The 17726-nt window shown below is 37.6% G+C and overlaps 1 protein-coding gene across 4 annotated transcripts in view; it reads left to right on the forward strand.

Moving 5' to 3' along the window:
- The window catches only part of UPF2 (UPF2 regulator of nonsense mediated mRNA decay), a 141311-nt gene that overhangs the window by 79253 nt on the left and 44332 nt on the right, over positions 1-17726 (forward strand). For all 4 annotated transcript variants that reach the window (XM_066279355.1, XM_066279354.1, XM_066279351.1 and 1 more), the window contains exons 10-14: positions 4047-4160; positions 8585-8701; positions 13307-13492; positions 15800-16003; positions 16713-16988. In XM_066279355.1, coding sequence (XP_066135452.1) covers positions 4047-4160; positions 8585-8701; positions 13307-13492; positions 15800-16003; positions 16713-16988 — 897 coding nt within the window. The remainder of the gene's footprint in view (positions 1-4046; positions 4161-8584; positions 8702-13306; positions 13493-15799; positions 16004-16712; positions 16989-17726) is intronic.

The raw sequence follows: 17726 nt of genomic DNA on the forward strand, positions 1-17726 counted from the left end.
TCCACCTGGAAACCCCCGTCTGTGGCCAACGTTCAGATCAACTGAGCCATCCTCACCTCTCAGGGCCAATGTTCAAATCAGTCAAGCCACTGGCTACGAGAGGGGAAGAGAGAGTGAAGGGGGAGAGAGAGGGGAAGTAAAAGCAAATGGTCGCTTCTCATGTGTGCCTTTACTGGGAATCAAACCCAGGATATCCTCATATCAGGCTGACACTCTGTACACTGAGCAAACTAGCCAGGGCTACTTAACACATTTTTTTGTTTCTTTTTTTAAATTTTTTTTTAATTTTAAATAATTTTATTTTTTTTAATGGGGCGACATCAATAAATCAGGATACATATATTCAAAGATAACAAGTCCAGGTTATCTTGTCGTTCTATATTGCTTTAACTCTAAAATGAACACATGCTCAGTGTAGATGATTTAGAAAATATAGAACATACAAAGTGGGAAGATGGGGAAAATCCATAATTTCATCACTTAAAAGTAAACCTTGGTAATATTTTAGTATATTTTCTTTACCTTTAATCCTCTGTAGTTTTCCATGGATGGATTCGTATTATATATACAATTTTCCATTCATTAATTACTTCTCATGCACAGAAGTATTCAACAATCTCATTTGAAATACTTCTTAAACATCATTTGAAAGGTTGTATAATCTTTTGTTTTGTATATTACTTGCTTAGTATCAAGTGAATTATAGGTATAATCATTACCACTATCACCATCATCCTTATTTTTATCCTTATTTTACCAAGTGAGCCAGCAGGTTTCAGGGAGTTCGTGTGAATTATCCAAGATCAAATACTTTTTAAAAAAATGACACAAAATGATCATAAGGGCTCAGACATTCTGACCATAGATCTTGTTCTTTTGTTACTGCAACACATATATAAACATTAAACATTTTTATTTATTTGTTTACTAAACAAACATTTTTTTGGTGTCCATGTATTGTGATATAAATATACAAAGATAAATAAAATTAAAGTAACTAATATTTTTTGGACTCTTCCTGGTCCCTATGGGTAACTGTTGCATGTGTTTTATGTATATATACCAATTCATGTAAGACTTATATCATCCCTATGAGGCATGTTACTTTTATTAATTCCATTGTACAGATGAGGGAATTGAGGCATAGGGTTTAAGTAACAGCTAGTAAAGGATAGAGCTGGGATTTAAACTCAGCAAATCTGGTCTAGGTACACATTTTTTTTTAAATTTATTCATTTTAGAGAAGAGAGACAGAAAGAGAGAGAGAAAGAGAGAAGGAGGAGAGGAGCAGGAAGCATCAACTCCCATATGTGCCTTGACCAGGCAAGCCCAGGGTTTTGAACCGGCAACCTCAGCATTCCAGGTCAACGCTTTATCCATTGCGCCACCACAGGTCAGGCCAGATCCACATTCTTAATCTACCCTAGGAGTTCACAAAATAAGAGGAGCTTTTTTTTTTTTTAAATTAAGTAAAAGGAGGAGAGGTAAGTACCCTGACTGGATCCACCTGTTAAGCCCACTAGGGGGCAATTGCTCCTCCCATCTGGGGTGTTGCTGTATTGCTCAGCAACCGAACTCTTCTTAGTGCTAGAGGCAGAGGCCATGGAGCCATCCTCAGTGCCTGGGGCCAGTTTGCTCAATTGAGCCAGGGCTGCAGGAGGAATTGAGAGAGAGAGAGACAGAGAAGTGAGAGAGAGGAGGGATAGAGAAGCAGATAGGCGCCTCTCCTGTGTCCCCTGACAGGGAATCGAACCCAGGACACCCACATGCCACACCAGTACTCTACCACTGAGCAAACCGGCCAGGGCCAAAAGGAGCTTTTTTTTTTAAAAACTTTTTAAAAATTCATTTTAGAGAGAGGAGAGAGAGGGGGGGGGGAACAAGAAGCATCAACTCCCATATGTGTCTTGACCAGGCAGGCCCAGGGTTTTAAACTGGCGACCTCTTGCCAGTTTCCAGGTCGACGCTTTATCCACTGCGCCACCACAGGTTAGGCAAGAGGAGCTTTTTATATGCAGTGCTTATCAAACATTTATGAAAGGGCCTTTTTTTTTTCTTTTTTCTTTTCCTCTTTTCTAAGTGAGAGGAGGAGAGATAGAAAGACTCCCGCATGCACCTCCACTAGACTCCACCAGGCAATCCCTATCTGGAGCTGATCCTCTGCACATCTTGGGCCTTGCTCACAACCAAGCTACTTTTAGCACCTGAGGTGGAGGCTCCATGGAGCAGTCCTCAGCAGCTGGGGCTGATGTGCTTGAACCAATAGAGCCATGGCTGCAGGAAGGGGAGAGAGAGAGACAGAGAAAGACAGAGAGAGAAAGAAGGGAAGGGGGAGGGTGGAGAAGCAGATGGTTACTTCTATGTGCCCTGACCGGGAATCAAACATGGGACATCCACATATGGGACCGACACTCTACCACTGAGCCAACCAGTCAGGGCCTGAAAGGGTCTTTATGAAGACTGTACTGTTTTCTAAATTTTAGGGCTAAAACAGTCAAGTTTCTTTGGGTAATTTTAATATTAGAAAGTGCAGTCTAGTTAGTTATATTTTTCCCTTTTATCTCTAATCCAAAGCTATTTGAATGCCTAAATGAGATGATTAAAATAAAGTTCTGTAAGTTGAATTTTTGTGATTTTATTTTTAATTGATGCAGTTTTATTGATGCTTTAGTTAAATACCATTATAGTGAGGTCTAACTTTTTTAAATGAGTAAACAGTTTTATTTAAAAATTATCCCAGATCTAAGATGTCTAAATACCTATCTATGCATGCTACAGAAAGTAGGTCCTTAAAATAAAGGTGATAAATTCCATTTGTGTTAGCAGTGTATGTAGAAGTCTAGTATATTTATATAAATGATTATCATTAATTGTCCAGCTCCTGTCCAGGTTAGGCCTTGTTTTGAATTCCAGCACATTCTGTTTTAATGGAATTCTCAAGTAACAGAAGACTGGGATTTTAGTACTGATCCTTAGGCAAGTTATTTGATAGATTTGTGTTCTTTTGTTGTTGTCTTAGCTGTTAAATCAGAACTGTAACAGCTATTGTTTCCTTTAGAATGTTAACATGGAACAAATATAGGATAGTATTTTTTTAAAGTTTTTTTTTTATTTACTCATTTTAGAGAGGGTGGGGGGGGGAGAGAGAGAGAGAGAGAGAGAGAGAAGGGGGGAGAAGCAGGAAGTATCAACTGCCACATGTGCCTTGACCAGGCAAGCCTAGGGTTTTGAACCAGCAGGATAGTCTTCCGAAAAAGTAAAAAACACCAAACTAGTTCAAGGCACCACCACAGTATTGTCCTTATTGGTCAGATAAAAGGTTTCAGGACTGTAGGTTTGGTTTTCTGATGAAATATTATTCTGAGGTTAAATTCAGTTACATTTATCTTGAGGTGTGTGTTCACATTGTACTGTTGTAATTGGATTTTGTGGTATTCAGTATTTCTTGAAGTATGTGTCTAAGTAGGGGGTTATATATACAACAGACTTGAACTTGGATATATGACTTTGGACTGATGATGAAGAAGGATAGTTATTATATTGGGAATTTCATTATAATGAATTTATAATAAAATACAATATAAAGTTTGTCATTATACTAACGCACTAACTGAGCCATAATAATATTTTTGCTTAAGTGAGCTTTTGGCATTCATTATTTTTTAAAGCAGCATCTCCTAAAGTATGTTCCTTATAATATTAATATAATCGGATATTAACTAGTTATTGTTAGCATTTCAAAAGGAGGATTTATATTGCCAAATAAATTTGAGAAAAATTGAATTAAATTTAAGTTAAACAGATTTCTTATTTTGAGATCTTCTTTAAGTCTGATAAAATGCATTATTTCCTCAAATTATTTGAGCATGGCACTGTTTTGCAAAGCACGTCCTGGCACTGGTGTTGTACAGAACTTGTTTTTGCCTTAACTTAAAACAGTTTGAATATCAAATTTATTTAAAATATTTGGAGTGAATTCAATCTTAAAATAACAAATCACAGAGATTTCAAAATGTTAATTAAGCAGTGTTTCTTTTAATTTGTAGGTACGAAAAAAGGACCAGATCAATATTGAAACAAAGAACAAAACTGTTCGTTTTATTGGAGAACTAACTAAGTTTAAGATGTTCACAAAAAATGATACACTACATTGTTTAAAGGTTAGTGCTGAATTATTTTGAATTATTTTTAATAAACGAATTTAAAGTTTTAATTACAAATACTAGAGAAAATGAAATAATTAAGAAATATTTAATTAACATAAAGGAAGGCAAGAAGGGAGTAAAAAGGAAGATTAAACAATTGAGCAAAATAGAAAACAAATAGTAAGATGATAGATACAAAATACAACTGTGACAGTAATTACATGAAATATATATAAAAGGACTAAATACATCAAATAAAAGCCTTAGGAATAGAAGACTTGATTAAAACAACACCCTAAGTGCTGCCTATAAGAGACATACCTTTAAATACAGTGTTGGGCAAAAGTAGGTTTACATGTAACAATAATTTATATTGTATTATTTATTAATTATTGTAGTACTTATTTGTACACCTGTAACCCTACTTTTGTCCAGCCCTGTATAAAGATCAGAAAGCCTAAAGTAAAAAGAGGGAGGAAATATCCATGGAGATAAAGTCAAAAGACAGCTGGCTGCATTATTATCAAAGTAGACTTTAAGGCATGAACCTGAAACCTATGTATCTTATTCATCAGGGTCACCCTGTTAAGTTTAATTTTCTAAAGAAAAAAATAAGAAAAAAGAAATAAGTTACTTGATAGTGATAAAGAGGTTATTTTAACAGGAAAGTGTTACTTCCTGAATCAGTATGCATTCAATAATGTAGCTTCAAAATATATAAAGTGGCCGTGGCCGGTTAGCTCCGTCAATTAAGAGCATTGTCCAGAAATGACAAGGTTGCGTGTTTGATCCCCAGTCAGGGCACACAAGAAGTGATCAGTGAATGCACAACTGATTGGAACAAACAAATGAATGATTCCCTCCCCCCCCCTTTTCTCTCTCTCCCTTCTTCTCTCTGTTTTTGTGTGTGTGTGTGGGGGGGGGAGAGACAGAGTCAGAGAGAGGGGCAGATAGGGACAGACAGGAAAGGAGAGAGATGAGAAACATCAATTCTTCGTTGTGGTTCCTTAGTTGTTCATTGATTGATTTCTCATATGTGCCTTGACCGCGGGGGGGTGGGGGGCTACAGCAGACTGAGTGACCCCTTGCTCTAGCCAGTGACCTTGGGTTCAAGCTGGTGAGCCTTGCTGGTGACCTCAGGGTCTTGAACCTGAGTCCTCCACCTCCCAGTCCAATGCTCCATCCACTGCACCACCGCCTGGTCAGGCTATTTATTTATTTATTTATTTATTTATTCTTTTTTGAAGGTGAGAAGAGGGAAGATAGTCAGACTCCCTCATGTGCCCTGACCGGGATCCACCCAGCAACCCCATCTGGGACTGATGCTTAAGTATGGAGCTATTTTAGCACCTGAGGATGATGTGCTCCAACAGAGCTATTCTCAGCCCCCAGGATCCATGCTTCAACCAGTTGATCCACTGGCTGCAGGAAGGGACAAAGGGAGAGAAGGGTGGGGGAGAAGAATATGGTCGTGTCTTATGTGTGCCTTGACTGGGAATTGAACCCAGGATGTCCATACACCAGGCCAATGCTCTATTCAGTGAGCCACCGGCCAGGGCTTTTCTGTTTCTTAAAAAAAAAGATTAAAATAGTTGCCCTGGCCAGTAAGCTCAGCAGTAGGGCATTGGCCTGGTTTGTGGAAGTTTCAGGTTTGATTCCTGGTCAGGGCGCACAGGAGAAGCAACCTTCTGCTTCTTCACTCCTCTCCCACTTTTCTTTCTCTTTCTGTTTCTCTCTTCCACTCCCTCAGCCATGGCTCTAATGGTTTCAGCACAATTGGCCTCCGGCACTGAGGATAGCTCCATGGCCTTGGCCTCAGGCACTAAAATAGTTGGGTTGCCAAGCAATGGAGCTGTGGCCCGGCTGGGCAGATTGTTGCCTGATAGGGGCTTGCCAAGTGGATCCCTTTAAGGGTGCATGTGGGAGTCTGTCTCTGCCTCCCCACCTCTCACTTCAAAAACATCAACAACAAAAAAACCAGGCCGGATAACTTGGTTGGGTAGAGCATTTTTCCAGAGCGAAGAGGTTGCTGGTTTGATTCCTCAGTCAGGGCACATACAGGAGCAGCTTTTCATGTTACTGTCTCTCTCGTCCTGCCTCTCTCAAAAAAAGTAAATAAATAAAAATAAAAATGTTATATATATATATATATATATATATATATATATATATATGGCAAAAATTGACAAGGAAAAGAGAAAGAAACAAATCCACAACCATAGTGAGGGACTTGAAAATGCCTTTCAATAGCTGAAAGGAAAGGTAGACAAAATTAGTAAGTACTGTATGTACAGAATTGAACAACACAGTTAAAAATCTTGAGTTGGCACTCTACCAAACAGAATCAGAATTTGTAGTCTCTTCAAATGGACAGGGACCATTTACAAAAATCAACCGTAAAGTCTCAGCAAATCAGAGAAGAGTGAAGTTACTCAGATTATGTTTTCTGTCCACAGTGGAATTTGAACTAGAAATCAGTAACTAATTGTATATGGTAAAGTTGATGCAGCATAGATGAAATAATTCTACATTTGGAATTGATCTTACTAACAATATTTTTTATCAAATTGATTTCCTTGTGATATTACTAGATATATCACACTAAAGTGGATCTCGTGGATTAAAATACATTTGGAAAACCCTGAGTTAAACTTATTTACTTCATGATTTATTAAGAATGTTTAAAATACTAATTAATAGTCATTGTAAATATTCAAGGGGGTAAGTTTTCTAAGTCTCCTTGGAGCATCTCAGGACAATGCAAAGTACATTTAGGGAAACTCGAGAGCATTTTAAGAGGGATTGTGAACGTTTTATCAATGCTATAATTGAAAGGAATAATTTTAACATATTAATATATCTTTGGACTAATTATTAAAAATTATATAGGGATGATACATAGTTTTGACACAAAATTTCATTTCTAGAAATTTGTTTTAAGGAAATAATCATAAATGTGTGGACAGATTTATCTGTATGAATGTTTATTACAACACCATTATTTATAAAAGCAAGAAATTATTAGTAATTTGAATATCTAATAAATAAGAATTAAGTTTTGTTTTTGTTTTTGGGTTTTTGGTTTGTTTTGAGAGAGAGGAGGGGAGATAGAGGGACAGACTCTCACATGCACCCTGACCGGGATCTACTTGGCAACCCCCATTGCTTGAATCAACCGAGCTATCCTTAGTGCCTGAGGCCAATGCTTGGACCAGCCTAGCCACTGGCTGCGAAAGGGGAAGAGAGAGAGAAGGAGGAGAGGAAGGGGAAAGAAGCAGATGATCACTTCTCACGTGTGCCCTGTCCAGGGAACGAACCTGGGCTGTCTGCATGCTGGGGCGCACATTATCCATTGAGCCTACCAGCCAGGGCCAAGAATCAATTAAGTTTTAGTATAGTTTATATTTTGGTTTTAAAGTTTCTTTTTTTTTTATTTTATTCATTTTAGAGAGGAGAGGGAGATACAGAGAGAGAGGAGAGACAGAGGGAGAGAAGGGGGGGAAGAGCTGGAAGCATCAACTCCCATATGTGCCTTGACCAGGCAAGCCCAGGGTTTTGAACCAGCGACCTCAGCATTTCCAGGTCGGCGCTTTATCCACTGCGCCACCACAGGTCAGGCAGTATAGTTTATATTATACAGTATTCTGTACCTTTTAAACATGCCATAGTAGGATAAATAAGGACATGAAAAATAGTCATGTTGCTGTTCCCTGCTCAAAAAAACTCCCAAGATATTAAATAATATGATATGTCTGAACCTATTTTGGTTCAGAAAATATAGATAGAAAAAGATTGGGAGGCTAAGTATTACTAAAATATTATGGTGATGGCCTGGCCTATGGTGGCTCAGTGGGTAGAGCATTGACCTTGAATGCTGAGGTTGCCGGTTCAAAACCCTGGGCTTGCCCATTTAAGGCAAATATAAGCAATCAGTGAACAACTAAAGTGAAGCAACTATGACTTGATACTTCTTGATCCCTTTCCTCTTCTTTCTCTGTAAAATCAATAAATAAACTCTTGAAAAAATGTTGTGGTGATTTGTTGTTTTAAAATTCATACAGTAAGTTTTTTTGTGGTCAGAATTATAAAAGTAAGTGTTATTTAAACCAAAACAATCATTTAGAAAATGTTAGTTATGTATGTGATGAGTTTAAATATGTGGCATTTAGTAATACATTTAGAAAGGGCTTTGATATTAATTTCCATATAGCTATCTAAAACGAAAGACATTAAATATATTGAAGATTTTAAATAAAATTTTTATGGCAAAACACAAAAGATGCCTAGCAATGAAGATCGTTAAACTAAACAGACCAGCTTTTGTTTTTTATACTGACATTTTTTAAGTTGTTACACACATTAGAAGTACAATATTTTTTTTCTCTAATAGGATTGAAGTAGTGTCCTTGTGGTTTTTTTTATTATGATTGTTATTACAGATGCTTCTATCAGACTTTTCTCATCACCATATTGAAATGGCATGCACCCTACTGGAAACATGTGGAAGATTTCTTTTCAGATCTCCAGAATCGCACCTGAGGACCAGTGTACTTTTGGTAAGGGCTTGAGAATCCTAGCAAGAGCTTGAGGTTCTTGAGTTACTTCAGGGTTATAAACATTGATCAATGCCTGCTATCTTGCTCTGCCATATAAATATGAATATTTCTGCCTCAACTAGAACATCCCATACATATGAGCTGCCATTCCTGGAGAGCTGTTGGAATTTTTCTTACTTGGCTGCCGTTAAGTTAACAATGTTTTAAAGGGGGATTAAATTTAACCAAAAAATAACTTTTGACATGATGCAAATGAGCAGGTACTCTTTCTATTGCATTAGGTTGATGTGTCATAAGCACATAAATTATAAAAACATACAAAATTAAATTTTGAAATGAAAAAGAAGTTATTTCTTAAATTAGTTAGGATGCTGAAATGACCATCAAGTTTATTAAGCAATTAAGTTGTTATGCTTATTGAAAATATCCATGCATTTTGCTTATAGCCTTTGGTGGAGAGGAGTAGGGGTTGGTGTTCATGTTCAAGAGATCTCTCTGGTTTAGGAGTTCCTGGGCATACTCTGTCATCAGTGTTGTTACAAGTCGTGATTGTACTATTTTTTCTAGATATGTTATTTTTTTTTTAGAATCCAGTTGTGGGCCTGTATACTCTGCCAGTGATATCTAAAAATGAAGAAAATGTGAGAATTTATTTCTCCTAAAGGGAAATATTAATGTGAAAGCCATCAAACGGAATTGATTTTTCTCCTTGTTTATATCACATTAAACATATAATAGCTATTTCAAGTTCAGATTGTTACTGTAACAAAGAGAAAACTCTTCCTCCTCTTTGGTTCATATTGCTAAGGCTAAATGAGACATTGCATAGAAAAATGTATTAGTTGAAACTTATACAGTATAATGATATTAACCAATGTTACCACAATAAATTTAATTAAATAAAAAATTAATAGAGATGCTAGGAAAGTTTAGTTTTTAATGCCCACTTTTTATTTACAGCATTGAATTCTCAGTATTTTTTATGATGGAAAATATATACTAATTGTGGTGGTATGGATGAACATTGCGTTGTTGAAAAGCAAAGTCCTTTCTGCCTGTCTGGATTCTTGGTTCAGTCCATCATTTATTCTCTTGCATAGTAGCAAAAGAAGCTAGCCTTTATCATTGATTTTCTTGTTGTCTGGATAGGAGCCTTGTTTATTTATCATTTAATATTTTTGTAAGTTTTATATATCAGGCATATTATAGCTGCTTAAGAGGAATGGTACAAAGAATGAGATATAGTTGCCATCCTCAAAGTGGTCCACATCTAGCTAATTCTAATACAGTGTTGCTAAGTGCTTTAATAGAGGTATGAAGAGAATATTATGAGCTCAAGGAGAGGTACTTGAGCCAGACCGATGAGTTAGTAAATACCTTCCTTAACAGCTTTATATTATTCACCAAGTACAAACTCTTATGTCAAACCCTTGGGATGTAAAGATGAAAGAGATAGTCTATGCTTTCATGGAATCTTAATAAGTCAGAAGAGTAAATAGGCAATTGGAATACATGGTGGGAAAGGCATTAATAATATGGGTAAGCCTAGGGTATTATGGATGTAGATAGAAGTTAATCTAGACACTTAACTAGTCTGAGTATGTCAGGAAACATTTCCTGGAAGAATCGTGTTTATATTCAAGACTAATCTGAATCTGAAAGGCAGAGAAGGAAGACACATTGTATCAAGCAGCTACAAATACGACTGGAGAGGCAGGCAACATACTAGATGAATCAAGAGCCCTGAGTGCTTTACCAGCAGTTTGCCTACACACTTAAAACCCAAAGTTTTTACCATGTCTGCAGAGTCTGGTATTACCTAGTTCTCCTCACACTTAAATCTCATCTCATGCAATTTCCTGTGATCACCTGGCCTTCCTTTAGTTTCTGTAACATATAACTCTCCTCAAGCCTCTGCTCTTCTGCAGTGAATGCTCTCCCCAGGGCTTTTGTCAATCTTTCCTTGTCTTTCTGATCATAACTTAGATACCACTTTCTTAGGAGGCTATCCCTTATCCACCCTACCTAAAGTAGGATCCTTGTGACTCTCTTAGTGCCTTATTATTTTCCTTTATACCACTGATCACAATTATTATTTAAAACCGTGGTAGTCAACCTTTTTATACCTACCGCCCACTTTTGTATCTGTTAGTAGTAAAAATTTCTAACCACCCACCGATTCCACAGTAATGGTGATTTATAAAGTAGGGAAGTAACTTTACTTTATAAAATTTATAAAGCAGAGTTACAGCAAGTTAAAGCATATAATAATAATTACTTACCAAGTATTTTATGTCAGATATTTGCTAAGTTTGGCAGAATAAATCTTTATAAAACAACTTACTATAGTTAAATCTATCTTTTTATTTATACTTTGGTTGCTCTGCTACCACCCACCATGGAATCTGGAATGCCTACTAGTGGGCGGTAGGGACCAGGTTGATTACCACTGATTTAAAAGATTGCTAGTTTATTTGTTGACTTGTTTATTTTGTCTTCCTATGTCTGACTGTTACGTAGGAATCATGTCTTTCTTATTCACTAGTGAGTTCCAGCACCTGAAATAGTGCGTAGCACATAGTAAGTGCCAAGTAAAATGTTTGTTGAATGACTAAATAAATTCAGTAATCTTAATGTTTAGTATGATGCTGTTTTAAGAATTAGGAGTGCTATTTGAAGATCTTCAGCTAGGCGGTGATTCTCAGCTGGTATCTAGTGGGTAGAGGTCAAAGTTAACATAAAACATCATAAAATGCCCAGGAAAGCCCTCATTCTCCCACAGCAAAGAATTACCTCATCCAAATGTCAGCTTGAGAAAGGTTAAAGCTTAGATGATGATTGACTAGATCCGTGGTTTTTAGTCACCTTCTCTGAGTTGATGCTGAGGCCCCTGGACACCATATAAGACCTTGGGTTTTTTTTGTTTTGTTTTGTTTTTTGTATTTTTCTGAAGCTGGAAACGGGGAGAGACAGTCAGACAGACTCCCGCATGCGCCCGACCGGGATCCACCCGGCACATCCACCAGGGGGCAACGCTCTGCCCACCAGGGGGCGATGCTCTGCTGCGACCAGAGCCACTCTAGCGCCTGGGGCAGAGGCCAAGGAGCCATCCCCAGCGCCTGGGCCATCTTTGCTCCAATGGAGCCTCACTGCAGGAGGGGAAGAGAGAGACAGAGAGGAAGGAGAGGGGGAGGGGTGGAGAAGCAGATGGGTGCTTCTCCTGTATGCCCTGGCCAGGAATCGAACCCGGGACTTCTGCATGCCAGGCCGACGCTCTACCACTGAGCCAACTGGCCAGGGCCGAGGGGGTTTTTTGTATTGTCTTTAGAGCAGGGGTCGGGAACCTATGGCTTGCGAGTCAGATGTGGCTCTTTTGATGGCTCCATCTGGCTCGCAGACAAATCTTTTTTTTTTTTTTTTTCATTTTTCTGAAGCTGGAAACAGGGAGAGACAGTCAGACAGACTCCCGCATGCGCCCGACCGGGATCCACCCGGCACGCCCACCAGGGGCGACACTCTGCCCACCAGGGGGCGATGCTCTGCCCATCCTGGGCGTCGCCATGTTGCGACCAGAGCCACTCTAGCGCCTGGGGCAGAGGCCACAGAGCCAACCCCAGCGCCCGGGCCATCTTTGCTCCAGTGGAGCCTTGGCTGCAGAAGGGGACGAGAGAGACAGAGGAAAGTGCGGCGGAGGGGTGGAGAAGCAAATGGGCGCTTCTCCTGTGTGCCCTGGCCGGAATCGAACCCGGGTCCTCCGCACGCTAGGCCGACGCTCTACCGCTGAGCCAACCGGCCAGGGCCGACAAATCTTTAATAAAAAAAATAATAACGTTAAAAATATAAAACATTCCCACGTATTACAATTCATTCATTTCCTACCGCTCATGTTCATGGTTCACAGGTCGTTGTATGGCTCTCACAGAATTACATTTTTTTTTAATTTATTCATTTTAGAGAGGAGAGGGAGAGAGAGAGAGGAGAGACAGAGAGAGAGAAGGGGGGAGGAGCTGAAAGCATCAACTCCCATATGTGCCTTGACCAGGCAAGCCAGGGTTTCGAACCGGCGACCTCAGCATTTCCAGGGCGACGCTTTATCCCACTGCGCCACCACAGGTCAGGCCCAGAATTACATTTTAAAATATGTGGCGTTCATGGCTCTCTCAGCCAAAAAGGTTCCTGACCCCTGCTTTAGAGATAGGTCAGATTTATCTGGTACAGTATTGAATGGCACAAGCTCTGAGAGTAAATTTTTTCTCAGTTGTATGGGGAACAGCCAGAGTCACCCCTTTATTCATATTTTTGGTCTTCAATTTCAGTCACTCATATATATGAACCTTGTTGTACTTAGAGTCATGTAGTTTGGCAGAGTAACATTTGTAGCAAAATTCTCTGAGTTTTATTGGCAAGGCCTATGACCAAGCAGTTACTTAGTTCTAAACAAATGATTAGTGGTATAATAATTACTGTGCTTGCACACTCTTAGAAATACCTAGTGATTTTTTTTCTAGCCCTTTCTCTTGAAACCTTATCCAAATAGAAGTTTTTTTAGGCATAAAGGAACCTTAAAATTAAAGTATTTTGACCAATGCAGAGTTTTTATTTTAGGAACAAATGATGAGAAAGAAACAAGCAATGCATCTTGATGCAAGATATGTCACAATGGTGGAGAATGCATATTACTACTGCAACCCACCTCCAGCTGAAAAAACAGTGAAAAAGAAACGTCCACCTCTTCAGGAATATGTCCGGAAACTTTTGTACAAAGATCTATCTAAGGTTACCACTGAGAAGGTAAATCTTAATGGAAGCATGGAATAATGGTCAACTTGAGATTTGAAATAGTTATGTAATATTCAACTAAATTAATTCTTTTTCATCCTAATGATAATAGATTGCAAAGCAGTGCACTTCTAGCCTGTGCATGAAATTGTTTTAAGTCAGGGACATATATAATAGTTTTCCTATTGTAGATCAGTTTGTTTACAAATTGCTTCAGTGCCCCACAAAGTATAGATAAGGAATGCAAGTATCTTACATTATTAACATTTTATAAATGGAGAATTTGAAGCAGAGCTATTAAAGTGCCAGCAGTGAAGTTTAGGAGCCATTATGATCGACTCTATACAAGTCATCCTAAGAAGTAATGGATTCTCATGATGATACATAATATATGGGGGATATATGTTTTGTTTTTCTGTTATGATAATAACTTCTTACTCTTACTAAAATGGTAATTCCTCCAACTTGAATTTTGATAGTGTATATATATTTGAAACTTACTTTGTCTCTGGTATTCTGTAATGAATTTGTCTTTAAATATTTTGCTTGAGATCTTAACCTTGAATGGGCTTTTGGAGGCCCATGGCCTTCTGAAATTTCATAATTTTGAATTCTGGGGCTGTCTGTATTTTTCTGGAGAGAAGGTCTGTAGTTTTCTTTAGATTCTTGGCAGGGGTCACTTTCCAGAAAAACTGAAGAACCACAAATCTGTGATCTTAGGTACTGTAGTTACCTTGTTAGAAACTTCACTTTTAAGTAAGATGTGTTGAACAAAACATCTCTTGGTTAATTCTAAAAGTTGAAACCATACAGTGTAGAACTTTTTTATTTTTAAGAAAATAATAAATTAACTCTGGACAGAGAAAACTTATGGGGAGGATAAAAGGCATGGAGTAATTAATATATGGGTGGTATAAAGGGTAATAAGAATGATAATGTGGCTTTATAAATTGAAACCAGCTTTCAGAAAGTCAGAAAAATAGTAGTTTAAAACAGCAAGGATTTTGACAGCTGTTTAGAATTGACTAAAAGTTTTAAAAATATAGACTATTTATGCAGTTGAGACATTATAATTTCCAGTAAAGCTCATATGAGAACATATTTAGTGCTTAAAAGGTGGATTGTGGGTGTAGAGATGAAGGAATACTTTGCGGTCTGCCAGAAGAGCCTTTTCCCCCACCATACGAAAAATGGAGAGAACTTTTTAGGTAGAGCTGTACTGATTATCTCATTAGCAGAATTTTTGAAATAGTAATAGCTAACTTTTATGGGGTACTTACAATGTGCCAGAGACTCTCCTACATGCTTTACATGTTTTTACTTGTCTAATTCTTCACTCAAACTGAAGTGCTTTTATTATCCCCCCTTTTACACACGGGGAAACAGGACACTGTGTAATGTCAGTCTTGATGCTGTGTTTTCCATCTTAAGTGATCTTTTAACCAGTTCACCTTGGGTTTATTTATATATTGGAAATTTTTGATTTCTTAAAAGAAGTGTCTAAGGTTATTTACATAAGTAACGCACAGGAGAAAACATTATTCTTTTTTTTTTTTTTTTTTTTTTTTTTTTTTTCATTTTTCTGAAGCTGGAAACAGGGAGAGACAGTCAGACAGACTCCCGCATGCGCCCGACCGGGATCCACCCGGCACGCCCACCAGGGGCGACGCTCTGCCCACCAAGGGGCGATGCTCTGCCCATCCTGGGCGTCGCCATGTTGCGACCAGAGCCACTCTAGCGCCTGAGGCAGAGGCCACAGAGCCATCCCCAGCGCCCGGGCCATCTCTGCTCCAGTGGAGCCTTGGCTGCGGGAGGGGAAGAGAGAGACAGAGAGGAAAGCGCAGCGGAGGGGTGGAGAAGCAAATGGGCGCTTCTCCTGTGTGCCCTGGCCGGGAATCGAACCCGGGTCCTGCGCACGCTAGGCCGACGCTCTACCGCTGAGCCAACCGGCCAGGGCGAGAAAACATTATTCTTTGTAAGCGTTGAATATTTTTTTCAGAGGTCTTCGTATATAAGTGTATATTCTTAGCTTGATTGAAGACCTAGAAACTCTAGGAAATTTGGGAGCATTATGGAAAGATGTAGGAAAAATATAAATACATTTTTCCAATAATTAGAAAATTTTCATGTTTAATTTATAAAGTACAAAAACTGATAGAAGAAGATCTCTAAAGTATTTCCTATTTCAAAAGTTCTTTATCTGCATGATCATAATAAAATTTTTATATTATTGGGTATATTGGACTACTATTATGTGCTTGACTTACTAACTTAAAATTCTTTTTTTTTTTTTTTTGTCTTAAAATTCTTTTTGTGAAGGTTTTGAGACAGATGCGAAAGTTGCCCTGGCAGGACCAAGAAGTGAAAGACTATGTTATTTGTTGTATGATAAACATCTGGAATGTGAAATATAATAGTATTCACTGTGTGGCCAACCTTTTAGCAGGACTAGTGCTCTACCAAGAAGATGTTGGAATCCATGTTGTGGATGGAGTGTTAGAAGATATTCGATTAGGAATGGAGGTAACAAGGACCCTCTTTAAAGTTGTCAAATTGGAGTTTTGGGGAAATTTAAACAACTTTTAAATCCTGTTATTGAAAAATAATAATTTGAAGACCTTCCTTTCCCCATATGGTTTTGTTTACTATTACTTCTTTAGAATTAGTGGTTTCTTACTAAACCCTAAGGTACTAGATTTCCTAGGCTTCTCTCAAGCTAATACTGGGGTTTATTTTACCTCTGTCTCAAGTCCAGTTAAGCTTATTTTGGAAGGAGATAGTACATTTTTATTGTTTCTGGGTTACTATTGGGACTCATGATATAGGATTATAAATTTATTAATTAGGAAAATTGGTAATCATTTAATAAGACTCTAAGCAGATCCCTTTCTGTGGGCTTATTGTTTTCTTAATTCATGGATTATAGAGAAAATAGGTTATGTGGGGCGAATTGCATCTTGTTTTATGGACTGTCAATTCATTTAATAATAGCTTAATACTAAATTTAATATTTAATGTTATTTTTAATTAAAACATTTTATAGATAGCCATTTTCTAGAAGGAGAAAAAGTATACAAGTGACCACCTTATTAGAAAAGAAGGAAAAGAACCCATTATTTTTTCTCTATTCAGTGTTCTTTTAGTAATTGATATTGTCAATGACGGGGGAATTTCACCACTTTTTAACTCATTATTATTCTTTAATGCAAATCTCTTTTTGTTTTTCTTTTAGGTTAATCAACCTAAATTTAATCAGAGACGTATCAGCAGTGCGAAGTTCTTAGGGGAACTTTATAATTACCGAATGGTGGAATCAGCTGTTATTTTTAGAACTCTTTATTCTTTTACTTCATTTGGTGTTAATCCTGATGGCTCTCCAAGTTCACTGGATCCTCCTGAGCACCTTTTCAGAATTAGGCTAGTGTGCACTATTTTGGATACCTGTGGCCAGTACTTTGACAGAGGTTCCAGTAAACGAAAACTTGATTGCTTCCTTGTATATTTTCAGGTATATAAGTTGAAAAATGCAGACTGGCATCATTTAATAAATTGCTTCTGTTAAAAAAGTATCCAAGCAGAAACATTAGCATTCATATATCATATGAACATATGTTCATAATTAGACTAGATTTGATTTATTCTTCCTGCATGGATGCTATAGAGAATTTAAAATTTTGATGAATTTTAGCATGTAAACATTCTGATTGCCTTGTAACTTTTTTTTTTTTTTTTTTGCCTTGTAACTTTTATGGTTGATTGTTAATTTTAGGAATTATTTTGGTATACTTTATGAATTTGTATAGTAATTTATTAATTATAGTATTTGGTATAGTAATTTATGAATTTAGTACAGTAATATGAATTAAATTACTTGTGATTTTTACATATACATTCTCACTTATCTGTCTTCTGGTTTTACATCTAAAATTCTTGGTTTCTAAACGATCTTTCTTTAAAGTAAAACACTTACTCTGGAGAAAATATGTTATTTTTAACACAGGAAGAAATATTTGTTCATTCATTGGTATACTCTTGGGTTGTGCTTTCCATATCTTAATTTTAGTTACTTATGTAGGCTTCTGATTTAGGATAAGTATAGTATAAATGAAATTCAGATACAAGTCCTGGCCAGATAGCTTGAGCATTGTCCCAAAGTGCAGAGCTTGCCGGTTCCATTCCTGGTCGGGGCCCATATAGGAGCAGATCGATGTTCCTGTCTCTCTGTCTCCCTTTATCTCTCCTTCTC

Source organism: Saccopteryx bilineata, chromosome 5 (assembly GCF_036850765.1).
Source record: "Saccopteryx bilineata isolate mSacBil1 chromosome 5, mSacBil1_pri_phased_curated, whole genome shotgun sequence".
Lineage (NCBI taxonomy): Eukaryota > Metazoa > Chordata > Mammalia > Chiroptera > Emballonuridae > Saccopteryx > Saccopteryx bilineata.